This window comes from Chaetura pelagica, unplaced genomic scaffold (genome assembly GCF_000747805.2).
Source record: "Chaetura pelagica isolate M959 unplaced genomic scaffold, ChaPel_1.0 scaffold471, whole genome shotgun sequence".
Classification (NCBI taxonomy): Eukaryota; Metazoa; Chordata; class Aves; order Apodiformes; family Apodidae; genus Chaetura; species Chaetura pelagica.
In genome coordinates this window covers 2761972-2777476 of record NW_009952430.1, presented here as the reverse complement: position 1 = coordinate 2777476, position 15505 = coordinate 2761972, and the positions used below count along the sequence as shown (strand labels likewise).

At 44.9% G+C, this 15505-nt stretch overlaps 1 protein-coding gene across 1 annotated transcript in view; it reads right to left on the bottom strand.

Annotated features, from left to right (window-relative positions):
• Nucleotides 1–15122, bottom strand: part of STX8 (syntaxin 8) — an 82251-nt gene extending 67129 nt beyond the window's left edge. Inside the window, exons 1-4 of the mRNA XM_010008269.1 lie at nt 14986–15122; nt 14784–14883; nt 11337–11431; nt 9745–9855 (exon numbers count right to left, since the gene is read on the bottom strand). Of these exons, the coding sequence (XP_010006571.1) occupies nt 9745–9855; nt 11337–11431; nt 14784–14883; nt 14986–15122 (443 nt within the window). The remainder of the gene's footprint in view (nt 1–9744; nt 9856–11336; nt 11432–14783; nt 14884–14985) is intronic.
• Between the last annotated feature and the right edge of the window lie 383 nt (nt 15123–15505).

Sequence of the window (15505 nt, the reverse complement as noted above, 5' to 3'; positions counted from 1 at the left end):
ATTTTTGCTAGAGGGCAACGGCTAATGGCTTAAAACTTGAGGAGGGGAGAATTAGATTAGGAGGAAATTCTTCACTCTGAGGCTGTTGAGACCCTGGCCCAGGTTGCCCAGAGAAGCTGTGGCTGCCCCATCCCTGGCAGTGTTGAAGGGCAGGTTGGATGGGGATCTGAGCAACCTGGGCTGGTGGGAGGTGTCCCTGCCCATGCAGGGGACTTGGAACTGGATGGTCTTTAAGGTCCCTTCCAACCCAAACCAGTCTGGGATTCTACAGTTCTATGATTATTGTAAATCCCAACATCTCACATAACCACTCTGGTGATGCTGGAACATCACTGGAGTCCAGATTGTCCCACTGTGCCAGCAGCCAGCTGGCCAACACCCCAAACCAAGGAGCTGGGATCCTTCTCTACTCCAGTCCTCTGCACCTCAATAAAATGTACATGTATTTAATCAAGGTATAGAATCAGGCTCAAACAGCCAAAGATCCGCATCCCTGAAATGCATTTTTAACACCACTCAGCTTTCTTTACTGCCTTGGGGCATTAAAGACACACATATTTTGGATTAAAGACACATATATTTTCTAGTCTTACGACTGCTACCAGGTTCACAAACCTAAATGCAACAGAAACCAGGCACTTCTGAAGATGCAAAGATCTTTACAGTCCACCCAGTTCAGCAGTTCATAGAATCACAGAATCATCTGGGTTGGAAGGGACCTTGAAGATCATCAAGTCCAACCATAACTTAAATCCACCAACCATAACCTAATCTACCCCTTCAGTGCTTAAATCATGTCCCTGAGCACCACATCTAAATTTCTTTTAAACACTTCTAGGGATGGTGACTCCACCGCCTTCCTGGGCAGCCTGTTCCACTGTCCAACCACTCTTCAATCAGCAAGCACACAAAATCTCAGGTTAACAACATCCTTCAAAATTACTTAAATAAATCAAATGGAACATAAAGCTCTTGGCTCCCTAAAAAGAGCACAACTATTTCTGCCTGTTAAGAAAAGAAAAAAAAGGCCAGGCAAGCAAATTTGAAATAATTTGCACTGCTCACTCTCTCCCTCCCCCCAATAATCTGCCCTATTCTTGTAGGCCGGGTCATGACAACTGGTCTGCTCGTTACAATAATCTTTTTGACATGTTTGGTAACTACCTTCCCACACAACACAGCACAACTTCCTACTTCCTCTGATCTTACCACGTTTCATTTTGGTGGTGTGAAGATTAAAGCTTATCCAATTAGCCACCCACTGCCTCCGCCAAGTTAATCACGTAAATCTCAGAATCCGTCACAGCGCAGTGGAGTGTGTGGAGAGCTTGTGATTACAGGAGCAGATTTAACTAATTACGAGGCTTAGCAGTGCGCCCAAGTATAAAAGATGATGGGGTTTAAAACCAGGGAGCTATGTCACTGCTCAACAAGGAAGGGCTTCTCTTCCAGAAGGCATTGTTTCACTGATAATTCTTATAGAACTTCCCAAGTAACTTAGATTAGTCAACCAGGACCTACTTTAGACCAAGGCCACACATCAAGGCTTATGGCTTTACAAGAGTGATAAGCAAGACTGAATTTTAAACAAAACCTGGGTCATATGACAATTGGTTGCATGATCACTTGAACATTCCCTTAACAATACAGTTATACAGTGGGGCTCTTTGAAATGCCTGGGGCAGCTCAGCTTGGCTTCACAGGTCAAGCTCCAAGGCCATGGTGAAGAAGTGGGGGTATTCTCTCACTTACGATTCAATTGCTCACTCTGGCAGGTACTGTATTTTAGGACGCTCCAAGGTAGTAAATAAAACAAGTGTTATTTTAACATGCAAAACAAAAGCTCTCTCCCCTTCCAAAAAAAACCCAGAAGCAGCCTCATGAGCACATCCAAATCTCCTCCAGGTACCTTCCCAGTGCAGGCTTCCCCAGCAGAATCACTGCTGATGGGAAGTCTACAGAAAAGGAAGCATTCCCTGTAGCTGGCAGGACTCCCCAGGCTCCACCAGCACAAAAACCAAGAACAGCATCTCTCATGTTCAAGGAAATGCCATGTTGCTCTTGACACCATTTACCTGCAGTTCAGTTAACTGATCCCACGGGCTTCATTGACTGGAAGCTGCAGGACCAGATGCCACTTGGGATGCTGGACAACTGGACTGCAGCACATAGCACCTCTGCAGACCTCCAGGATCACAAATCCCTGCCCACAGTACAGCCATGGCACCTTTTCCACTCACACCACAGGACAAGCAGCTCCCAAGCACCTTGTGCTTGGACAGGACAGTGAGTGCCCACAGAGGAGCAGCACATAGGGAGCAACAAGCTGGGAGTGTGTTTGGACAGTGGCACCTTGGAACAACACAGCTACTCAAAAAGTAGCATCTGGGTGGTGGGCTTGTGGCAAGAAACTACACCAAGGAGATACCCCTACACCAGGGTAAATGTCCCTTTATCACAGCTACACTCACATTTTATTTCACAGCAGTCTCCTCTTCCTATGCAAACCCTCAAAATACCAGAATTAATCTTGCTATGAAATATTACCATCTTCTTTCTACAATCATCCCTTACTTTCTAGGCAAGACTGAACATAGCACAATACTAAATATATTATAAACCAGCTCATGTAGTCCTCATCAAAACAGCCTCACCTCTACAGCCCCTGCACTCCTCAGGAATGAGAGAACTATAAGAAAGGAAAATTATTCCTAGAAAGAAGCTGCACCTTGCGTAACCACCTCCAAAGAAAAGATGAAGGGACAGATCTGCTCCTGTGGGGCTATTTGTTTTGTTGACAAAATGATCAACAACTCCAGCACCTGCAACTCATACCTCTGCAGGTGGGGTGATGGATGCCCCCCTGGTGCCATCAGGGGGCTGCTGTTGGGACAAAATGCAGCACTGAGCTCCCATCTGAACCTCAGCTTCCTATGGGGTGGCTGTGCAGCAGGAACACAAGCCTCCAAGCAGGGCCCAGCTTGGCATCTGTTCTCCTGCAGACCCAGCACAGAACCAGGCAGTGACACTGCTGGTATAGAAACAACCTTGGCCTGGAAACTTCAGGTAGTTTTGAGCAACCATAAGAGGCAAAACATAAAGCATAGAGCTCAGCCTTGCAAGCTGCCCTCCTACTGACATTTTTTCCTGAGGCTAATGAGCAATAAGCTTTAATAACTGGCATTGAGGCACAATGCCTAAAATTACAGGGTTTCACTTACTCTTTTATGTTCTTTTTAAATATCCATTCTTTGCTGTTCCTTTTAAATTCAAGTATATACAGCTATTTCATAACCACAGCCCTGACTTCTGAGAGGTCCTTGAGAAAACTCTGCTATTCTCTGAAGGGAGATGCAAACTGTCCCTGGAACACAGGCCAAACTGAGGAGACTTCACAATCTTACTGGAATCTTCCTCACATGTGTGGTGGGCACAATAGCCCTTGGGTTCTGACAGGGGCTTGTACCTGCTGTCCATGTGAGGACCCTCTTAAGTCTGCACACCCTGCAACTGCAGAGAGCTCCCAGGTGACAAGTGGTACACCAAGAGATGGCCCCAAGCAGAGATACACTTTAGAGGATGAGGAGGGTGCTGAGACAACTACATCCATGTTGGCTAGTGACTTCATGGCCAAAGACTTGTTAATGCTGCAGAATCCTGCCCCAGCCCCTAGCTTTGATCTTCTGACTCAAGCCTCAGACGTACTCGAGGATGGGCTTCTGGATAGACAATTCACCTCTTCTTCCAGCCCTTCCACCCATCACCTCAACACAAGGCTAACGGTCCAACACCAGGAAACTGCAGCTGGGAGGGCTTCCAACAGTAACAAGTAGGGAGGAAGGAAAGCAGGAAGGAGTTTTAAAGGCACCTAAACAACTATTTTTTAACTTAATTTCCAAAGAGCATGTGCTCCTCCACAGACACCAGTTGGAGTCACAAAAACATTTAAGCACCTTATTTGTTCAAGTCAGGCACTTGATGCCTATTTGGCATCAGACTAAACACCTGTTTGGAGTAAGATGTAAATGCCCTACATCTGACATAAAAGGATTTTAGCAGAAAAAACAGTAACCCACATTAAAAAAAATAAAGAATATGGACTTGTCTAAAATTATTTAGGCTAGCTATTACTTAAGGTGCTTTGTGTTCCACAGCTATAAAAATTTTTCTATATTTTTGAGAAATTCAAAGAGAAACCAAGAAAGGCATAGTAAAGCCAGCACAAGTCACTGGTGATCAACATACACTCCTATATACTGACTACCTGGTCAGGCAGGAGGAGAAATACTCTTGATTTCTTTGCCTCCAAACACATTTCAAGACTCTCAGAACTGTGATTTCCAGAAAGTCAATGTTTCTGGCTGCTTATTTCACTTCTTGCTTTCAAAAGGTGGGAATGGGGATTTCTACCCCATTAAAGTCTCTGTTAGAATAACCTGCAGAGATCTCTTTCCATTGAGAAAAGAGGGGAGAAGATACTGAAATGGTTTATTGAAAACAAACTAAAGAAAAATTCATAGAATCATAGAATGGTGAAGGTTGGAAGGGACCTTAAAAATCATCCAGTTTCAACCTCCCTGTCATGAGCAGGGACACCTCCCACTAGACCAGGTTGCTCCAAGCCCCATCTAACCTGCCCTTCAACACCTCCAGGGATGGGGTAGCCACAGTTTCCCTGGGAAGCCTGGGCCAGGGTCCCACCACCCTCATACTAAAGAATTTCTTTGTGATGTCCAACCTAAATCTCCCCTCTTCCAGTTTAAAACCATCACCCCATGTCCTATCACTGCCCTCTCTCGGTGAAAAGTCCCTCCCCAGATTTCCTGGAGCCCCTTCATGTACTGGAAGGTGCTCTGTGGTCTCCCCAGAGCCTTCTCTTCTCAAGGCTGAACACCCCAACCCAACTCTCTCAGCCTGATTTAACTGATCCTGCTCAAGCAGAGTCACATAAACAGCACAACCTTTCCCCTGGAAAATTCCTGTTGCATCTTAATTAAGGCCGACAATGCCGGAAGGTGAACTAATGCTCTACCAAAGTAATGTAGTGTCCTGCCCTGTGTTCTGGCCCAAGTTGTCACTTAGGATAAATACTAAAGCATTAAGGCCACTGTACTTTGCAATCAGAAATAGCTTTACAGAAGTTTTCAAAGCATGTAAAACTCACTGAATGGTGACCAAACATAAACGAAGATTAATTTTAGTGAAACCTTCACAGTTATAGGCTATGGGGACAATAAATATGTGATCAGTGGTGCAAGAAGGTTAATGAAAAGAATGACTGCTGGAAAGAAAAAGAGTTCTGAAAATGTGTGCTGTCAGATCAGAGATGGATTAGATACAGAAAACCAATACAAAACCAGAGAAAAGTGTCACTGCTATAACTTCATCAAATGACACGTGCTGATTTTTCTAATGCAGTGGGAAAAGCTGACTTTCAGACCTCGGACACACTGAAGAAAGGCCATTGCCACCTGCTGAAAACCAAAGCAAGCTGTTCCACAAGTCTGCAACAATTTTAGAGAAACAGTGCTGTAAACAGCAGCTTAACCCTACCAGAAGCTGTCATCCTCTGTCCCTCCAAGCAGGATGGTAAATAAGGGAGATGAGCTCCTTCCCTCCTGACCTACATGTGGACCACACTTAGGCAGGAGAGAAAGGTCTGACTTCCTGGCACAAGACTCGGGCTACATCTCTGCCCACACCCCTGAGAACAAGCCCTACAGGGGAGAATATGGAAGGGGTGTGAATTCACCAGGCAGAGAATAGCTGGCACAGTTCTATCCATTTCTAATTAAAGAAGTTAAAAGAGAACTATAAAACTTCAAGCCTTGCAACACTACCAAATAAATACTGTCTCTGATGTTATCTTGTGCTGGAAAATACTGGCTTCAGTGATCATTTCTAATGGAGCTTGAAATTATTATGGGATTTTGATATTTTCCTCCTGTCTGCCTAGACAACTTCACACCAGGGCAGCTCTACATTGAACCTTCACCCTCTCTCTGCTCCACAGCAAGAAGCAGCCAACACTGCCCTGCCACTATTCAGAAGGTCACATCAGTCCAGGCACTGCTCAGAGCAGGAGACACGCAAAAGCTTCTCCCACCATCAGTCCCTGCAGACATTGCCTACTTGTTATTTTACATGTTCTGCTTGACTCAGTGATAGACATAAAAGCCAGCACCAAAAAGGATTTGCACTGCACCCTGGAGAATGCCAAACCTAGATCAATTAATGAATTTGATCAAAATCTACAGCTTTACCACTCGCAGCAGGTGTTGCACTGACAATGTCTGGTTGCACAAAGACGACAAACCACAAAGTGACACACGTGCTTTGGCTGCACCAAACACTGCCCCAGCAGAAACCAACCTCTGCAAAATATTACTGAGCAGACACTAGCAAAATGTGAATACAGCAAACTGTCAGCTGGACTTGATGATCTTAAAGGTTTTTTCCAACCAAAACAATTCCAGGAAACCTTGAGGAACTCTTCCACTATGATACACAAAGTAAACAATCTAGGGAAAAAAAAAATAAATCAGTCCACCTCCTTTTCAATAGTCATGGTAGGACACAATGTTGGCATTGGTACCCAATGTTTTTTTACCCCACAACAGCATCAAAACTGTCTCTGCCTTTTTCAAGAGCACAGCCTTTCAAAGGGACTGGTTCTCAAAGAACATAAGCAAAAATATCACAACTTTCTTCAAAAGTATAAGGATTTTAAAATATATGAAGTTTTGTTCTGTTCTAAGACTGTGAGCTTATACATCACAAAAAGGTGAGAAACTTTCTCAGGAGGGCTCCAAAGTTCTCCCTCCCACAAGCACCCTCACATAAGCTTTATATAAAATGCTGTGTGTTTGCTACAAAAAAGATCCAGTGAACCTAGTGCATAAAAAAATTCCTGCTACCTAGAAGCACAAACTAAACATTTTTAAATCTGTATTTCTACCTGACATCCACATTGCAGAAGCACATCTGCCTTCTTCAGAGGCAGATCTCACCACACCATGACTCAGCAGAGGTGAGGAAGCTCTGCTCAGCCATGGCCTGTCACCCAGAGCACACATCGTGCTGGGCTTCCAGGGCACAGCACAGCCCCTTGCGTGACCCACCACCAGCCTAAGAATTTCAACTGCTGCATTAAAGCTTCCCACACCTCAGCGAAATAGGTGCCCGGTCCCAGCAGCTGTGATTCCCAATGGAGCAAAAAGAAAACAGGATGAGGAAGGAAACTGAAAGGAGGAATGCAGCTCTGCTCTAGAGACAGTCTGAGGGAGTTGGGGTGTTGAGCCTGGAGAAGGCTCCAGGGAGACCTTAGAGCACCTTCCAGTACCCAAAGTACCTTTAGATACCTCCAGCAGGTACCTCCAGTACCTGAAGGGGCTTCAGGAAAGCTGAGGAGGGACTTTTGACGAGGCCAGGGAGCGACAGGACACGGGGGAATGTTTTAGGCCAGAATAGGGGATATTGAGATGAGATACAGGAAAAAAAATTAAGAGTTGTGAGACCCTGGAAGAGGTTTCCTGGAGAAGCTGTGCATGCTGGAAGTGTTCAAGGCCAGGCTGGAGGGGGCTTGGTGCAACGTGGTCTGGTGGAAGATGTCTGGGTCCACAGCCAAGAGTGGGACTGGGTGGTCTTTAGGTCCCTTCCAACCCAAACAAGTCTGGGATGTGATGAAGATCAGAGGGAAAGGGGTATAGTGAGCACGCAGGGAGAAAATGGGGGAGGTGAATGGGGAGGGTGGTGGTAAGAAAGAATGAGGTGCAAAATGAAGAGCGGGAGGGAAAAGTGGAAGAGTAAAGAGCTGGAGTGAAGGAAAAGTTGGACTCAATGATCTTAAAGGTCTTTTCCAACCAAAAGTATTCTATTCTATAGATTCATACAAAGCTTCTGAGTAAATATGCTCACTTTTTAAAAAAATACTAGGATTTAAATCAAAGTTTTCACAATTACAGTGTACACTCCAGTGTAATTTCAGTGCCCACAGATACTCGAGCTCTGCAAACTCAGACTGCAGCTCTGCTTCTCTTCTGCATCATTTTGAAGGACAGAAGATTACCTGAATCTGCAAAGGAATAATTGAATTTGCTCTTCCTAATTTTCTGCACTGGAATTTAGCCAAAATGGTAACTGAAGTGTCTAATGACCTATACAGGGTTAGCAGACAGGCAAATCAGACTATTTGATAGCAGAGCTTTTCCTTTTTGGCATGGATATTGGCTCAGGGCTTGTGGAGATCAAAGCCTGTTCCTCAGTGAATCATAAGGATGCTTCTGAAGCTGTCCCTCAACACATGCCACTTCAGTTGTGATGTTCCACGGCCCTAATCCTGTGCTAAGGAGAGAGATACTACCATGTGCTTGAAGAAGGAAGAGGAAATGGCAGCTTCATTGTCTTGCCTGTAGCCTGGCTATCAGCTTAGGAACAGGCTTATTTACTGCTAACCCTGTTCTCCTCTCTCTCCTCCAGTAATTAATTCATTGGGCAATTTAAACACATGGAAAGAAAAAAGAGTCTCAAAGAAAAATCAGCTTTTACAAAACAGATAGAGGCAGATGAGACAGAGCTTCATTAGCAGAGCCATGAAGATGATCTGTGTCACGTGTGGAGCTCCAGGCTGAAGCCAGGACATTCAACCAGGGGGGATGTCACTGGAAACACAGGGGGAAAAAGGGAAGGAACAAGGGAGGCCTACAATATTTGAATTAAGAAAGGAAAGAAAGTGTAACAAACTCACAGGAATTTCTCAATTCTGCAGCTCAGCCAGGATTTTTAACTTGGTATTTCAGAGAGATGTAAAAACTCCTGGAAGTAGCTGCAAGGAGCATCTCAGCAAGACACATGCATGCTCCTGCAGAAACTGAAGCTACCAGCAACTCTCAGGAACAGCTAAGGGGAGCAAATACTCCTGAGTGGAATTCCTTAGGCAAAAGCCGATGCTGATCTAACTGCAAATGGACAAAATTCACCAGGCCAAAGCACTAGAAACAACATTCTTCCTTATTTCACTGCACATCTGCTGGGCTGCAACATTGTACACCAAGTCTATGTCTGACATGGTTTGTACATCATGGACACAGGACCTGGCTCCTATCAAACCCAACTTTTAACACTGCTGATAATTTACCAAGTCAGGTAAGAGGCCTGAATTTCACACTTCAAGACAAGGCTCTGCCTGTCTTCCTGATCACACAGAGACCACCAAGGATGGTTTCTTTCTAAGAACATGCAAGACATGACAAATAAACTCCTTCCGCTAGAAGGGGGGTCTAGAAGAAGTATACAGCAAGGAGAGCACAACTTGAAGGCTATTACCCATAATTATTTTTCCCAGATGCAAAGGACACACCAACGTGGAAATTAAAATGTATTTCATGTGAAAGCTCTTGCTGACTGCTGCACAGTATGATCACAGGGGAGTGTTATAAGCTTAAGCCTCATCCCAAGAGTTTTCCTTCCAACAATTCCATAAACATCATGCAGTGGCACCCATCAGTCCAAATCAGTCCCTGACTCCACGAGATCATTTTGTCAATACCTCTTCCAAGCAACTCTCCCTCCTCCTGCCCAGCTTTGTAGACACATAGATAATGTCACTAAAAACCCCACATGATTTCTAAGCAAATGAAACCACAGTTGGCTCCACACACAGGTGAGCTTAATGGACACACTCACTGTCTTCAAATGCACTCAAAGCACAAATCACATTCCTCATTTGAGGTGACAATGCCATACCTTATCACATCTGGTTCTGGGCCTTCATTCTTGTAAGATGCCTGCAGTTGTTTCTGTCGCGTGAGAAGGTCATCCACCAAATTCTGCCTCCTGTCTCCCTCCAGCTGCGTGCTGATGGGCACTTGGTTAAGGACCAAACTTAAAAACACTGAAGAAATTTACTTTTAGTATATAAAATAATACCTGTTACAAATTCTTAAAGTAAATTAGACCTTCTGATAATCAAAATTAACTAGAGTAACTATTTTAACTCAAGAAAAAGGAAGGAAAGATCACATTTTTCTGAGTGAAATCTGCTGTTATTCTAAATGTGCTTCTAAAGTTTACATATTTCAAAGAAAAATTTCATATAGTGACCAGAGAACTGAAAAGCTATTTGCTCCCAAATTAGCATAAGTATTAAGAACAGTATTTCTCCCTCCAAAATCCCACTAAACACTTCTTTCATTTATTCCCCAGAAATCCTACAGAGTTCATCTCTTCTCTAACACTGACAATGTACAACAGTGTTGCACGAGTTAAGCTCAGGGAATTATGACTCTTCTTAAAAGAGCTCCAACTTACACTGGGAAGGAACAGAAACAGGACAAGCCCACACAGAACAGAGTTTTTTGAAATCAGCAGGGTACTTCACATCTTGTTTCACTGCAGGCTCACAACACACACCAGGTCAGTAGCAAACAACCAAAAATTTACTTTGAGCATGTTTCCATTTGCAATTCATCAGGAGAAGGCCCCACAGCCACTGATGCAGCAGAAAAACAATTCATCTATCTCTGAAAGACCAGATGCCTCGAAGTGCTGCGGCTTCAGGAGGGGACGTGTTTGCTTTTTTAAATTAATCTTAATGATGTTCTGAAGGACTGCTAACTCCTCTGCAATTACTGTTCAGTAGATTATGCAATAGCTGAACAAATGTGCATGTTTTCTGCCACAGCAGCAGCATTTGTCTGCTCTCAACCACTCCCTGGACAGGAAGGTTTTAACCCTGGTCATCAGCACAGCTCCCAGGAGGCCCATGCTTAGAAGGGATTTCTGCTGTAGTAAGCTTGAAATTAAACATTCATTCATGGAACCAGACTGCTGCTGGACATCTTCAGGGAGATGGACATATTCTTTGAGTCCTTAAGACTATCCCAGCATACAGAAAGAGCAGCAAATCGAAACCAGCCCACAGGGTAACACTGAGAGAAGAAAATCTGTGTTTTCTCTCTCATTTTAAAGCATTATGACATCATTCTGGAGATGTAGTTTCATTGCTTCCTAAGTCAGCCCAAGTCAGGGCTGCCACTTCCCTGAACAAGGTTTCATCCTTCCTCTTTGCAAACACTGGCATTCCTGATGCCAGCGACTGTGGAAAGAGAAAATCACAGATGAGCAATTCCCTGATAGAGCAGTGATCTCAGCTCACCACCCGGCACAGACAGCTCTGAGATTGTTCAGAACATCAAGTTGAGCTTCTCTCCAATACAAATATAACCAAAAAGGAATGAGAGGAAAACCCCAACTGGGTGGCACAGCAATTACAGCGCATTTTTTCCATTTTCTGCCACAGTACAGAAAGGTCAGTGAGCTGGTGTTTACACAGATACATTTGGTGTGTTGACACAGCCCGAAGCAGCGAGTCCTTCAGCTGATCAATCTTCTCCCGCAGGTTCTGCAGCAATGCTCTGATAACCACGTTGAGCTGAGGGGGAAGAGAGAGCATTTTTTTTCTGAGTCATATTTGCCTGGAATTTAATATTACTATATGCAGGTGACAATATATTTAACTTCAGCTACACTGGTATGAAGGACTCTGTTCTAAGCCAAGCAAGTCTGCTGCAGAGCCACAAAGGGAATGATGCAGTTAATTGGCTTGACTGGTTACAAAATAAAGAGATAAATAGAACTAGTTTTGCAAACACAATTCTAACTCATTAATACTGTTTAATATGGAGAGTTTTCTTTCAAGTCTTTGTAAACAAACTCCTTTATATGGGCAAAACACTTCAGCACATTTCAGTATTTTCCAGTTACTTGTCCAGTCCTTTCCTCTGATCTTTACTACAAACACAGGCACCAGCTGCTTCTGTCACCAGGTTTCTTTCCCATCTCCCAGGATGAGAGGGAAGACTGCTACAGGTTCAGACATACCCCCTGCCAAACTTCTCCAGAGCAAAGTTCCAAAAAAAAAATATTCAGGATTCCCTCCATTCCCCCTCTCAGCAGCACCTGTGACTCCCAACGCTTTCCCACAACTGACCTGCCCTCGACGAAGCCACGTCTGCTCCTACTCAAAACACAGGGAAGTCCCTCAGGGCCAGCAAGGCCCAGGTTTGTGAGAATCCTCCTCCTCTCTTCTCAACCTTCCCAAGTCAGGCCAGCATTATCCCTGAGGTTTTTCCTTCTTCAATGTTATTTATTTTTTTTCCCACCCTGAGGATTCTGTGATTCTTTCAATTTATGTGAAACATACTAGGAAAAAAAACCCTTGTAAATGTAATTAACGATGCAAGTCATACTAATTAAAACTTTATGTGCTTTTTGTTAACAACATACTGGGTTATAATGGCCAGCAGCCTCAGATGCTCTTTGTGCTGAATTACTAACAGAGATGTAGTATTTGCCTTGACTCAGTCCTGCATTCTTGCAGGCCCAGAGGCAGCAGCCAGTCCCTGACATCCCACTGGACATTTTCTGTGCTGCACCGGAGCTAAACTGCACCCAACTGCACAGGAACTGAGCAGGAGCTCCCAAAAAATCACCCGAGAGCAGCAGAAGTTTAAATCTCTCTGACTCAGTGAGAGTTGTTCTCAAACACTACACAACACAAGGACAGAAAGCAGAGGCAGCCACACTGAGGCAGCCTTGAGAACAGCAAAATCCACCTGCAGACGCAAAGCTGCTAGGGAATGTTCCCAAAGCCAGGAGAGGGCATTAATGCTTTAGGAAAGATCAAGCCCTTGCATCCCCTCTATCTCTGCAATCAGGTAATAAAAGGTCTTTCCACTTCACACCTGCATTTCCCACACTCATGCCCAAGTGGAGAATGCTGCATTTAATCAGCCCAGAACACTGAGATACACACAGCTAGGAAAGTCACTGCACACACAGACACGCTCTGCTACTGTGGCTGAAAACTGCAGAGCTAGGATGAAAGATTTCACTTCCATCAAAGAAAAAATAAACCAATGCAAATTTGAAGATCAGCTCCATAGAGCAGAGTTCACTGACAGTAAGTGCTGGCTACAGGTTTTGTTTTTTTCCATTTTAAATTGTATGCTCTATTTTTGCTCAGCAATAAGGTTTTTTTAGCCATGCTAATATCTATAAAAAGAAAAACTTGTTTACATTCTCCCTACCAGGCAAATACCATACAAAGACTTCTCTATTAAAACACTCAGAAGCCATAGAATATCTGACTGCTTAGCCGTGGATTTCTCAACGTGCACTTCTGTTATGAAAACAACCCTCTCATTGATGGAAACTTGTTTATAGTAGAATCAAACACTGCCAAATATTCATCTTTAACTGTTAATGGATTAAAGGGAAACTGTGCTTGGAAAACATCAGGCATGGAACAAATGATTTTATGAAGAAATAAGTCAACCATGTAATGTTTCCATAAAACAGAAGCGAGGAGTCACAGTCCACGAGAGGCTTCAAACATCACGGATACAACGGGGTTGTTGGGGTTTTTTGGAACACACCACAGGCTGCAATGATGCAAACAGAGAACTTTGGCCTCTATAAATACAGATGGATTAAGCAGCAATCATTTTATTACTTTTCTCTTGGTTATGTCTGTTATCTGTACAATTTCTAATCCTTCATCATTTTGTAAGCAGGGGGTTTAATCACCTCCTCTACACATCCCTCTCAATTCTACACAAAATATTTTCTCCAGTCCTACTTACTTGGGCCTTTTAAAAGCACTTTTCAATTCATGCCAAACTTGAGTCCTTGGTTAAAACCCACTTACCACTGTACAACATCCACACTATTTTCTTCAGCATTTCTTCAAAGGAAACTTTTTTAAAAAGCATTTTATTTTAAAAACCTGTTGGCAAAGAGACTGGCAAAGCAGATTCTATGATCACACATCACATTGCAAACCTGCTGCAGGGAAGGGCTGAGCCTACAAAATAAACCACCCAGTGTTGGGTTTTTTTATATAATTATGCACATTATTTTTAAAAACTAACTGAAGGGCTCGCTCATGTTTTCATTTTAATGCAGCCAAGGGAGAGGTTCATGGCAAGATCCCAGGGGTGTGTGATCCAGCACTGCCTGAAGGGAAGGATGAGACTTTTAGTCTTAAAGAAAGCAGCCCCCAGAGAACCTTTTTCTTTTACTATTTAAAAGGAAAGTATGAAAAGGTAGAGAACCCACCATTCCTGGGTAAGTTCTAATTTCTGCTTTTCATTTATATTTAACTCTGGTCTTGTATTTTGTTAGAAATAGTTAAACCAGGCCACAAAATTATTATTTTATCTGATCATCTATAGGCACTACAGAAAAAAAGGAAGCCAACTTTGTGGGGAAGAAAATATCTGTTCAATATTTACATAGCAAGGGGTGCACAGAAGCTGACAGGCACATCAGTACCTCTGAGGGTCAGGATCCCAGAAAACAGCTCTGCTCCCGGCAGCAGCAGCCTGTGCCCAGCACTCCCACAGCTTCTCCTTTTCTCTTTTTATAAAACCAGCATTACCACATGCAAAAAATACTAATTACTGTCAAACCCAAGATTACTCTCATGCCACTGAAAAGCCACCAGTCATTTAGAAACTGTATTCTTGCTTTCTTTGCAGGAATCCTAGAGAATGCAGCATTAATACTCACAACTGTGACCTCCCCTCGGCAGCTGCCCCGGTGGGGCGGCCCCTCCCAGGCAGCACCTGCTCCCTCTGCAGCAGGACAGGCAGGAAAGTCGGGACCTGCAGTTCCCCAGACACATCTGACTCCTGCAGATTTAGTCCTCAGCCAGTATTTAAAACTGTTAAATGCAAAATGTAGCTAAAAACATCCAGGTCCAAGCTGCCGGCAGGGAGTACCTTGGCTGAGCTCTCCCCGTTCCGCTGGCACCGGTTCCGCTCCTGGATCCTCTCGGCGACCTCCTGGGCGGCCTGGCAGGCGGCGTCGTAGAGCGGGAGCCTGGAGGGAGAGGCGGCAGCTGAGACCCCCCGAACAGCCCCCGCAGACGCTTCTCCCTCCCAGCCTGGCCCTGGCAGCCCGGCCCTGCGGGGGTGGGGACACCCTGGGGATACTTTGGGGACACCAGGCATGGCCACTCCAGACACAGGCACCAGAGAGGAGAAGAGCTGTGACCCCCAGGAGAGGGGCTGGTGGATGAGGTTATTGAGGTGAGGGGTGGGGAGAGGCAGCCCCTCCATGGTGATGGCAGCGACTTCTGTCCCCCTGAAGCTCCCTCAGAGATCTCAAAGCACAGGACACGGGTGTCACTGCCAGACCCCCAGGGGACAGGACACCTGTCCCTGCAGAGCAGGGGACGGTTGCACAGACGCGGTTGGAGCAGAGCACCCCTCACCTGCGAGCTGCCCCCCAAAAACAAGCCCAGGGCTTTGAGTGGCCCCTAGGCCACCACCCGGGGGGGAACAGGGGACACTGTGCTTTGAGATTTCGTGGCCAGCACCGATGCCACGACTGCAGAAGGCTGTGCCCCCCACCCCCTCCCCAGGGGACCCCCAGACACGGGGCCGGGCGCTGGATGCGGCCAAGGCGGGTGGGGGGACGGGGGCATGCGGGGAGCAGGGGG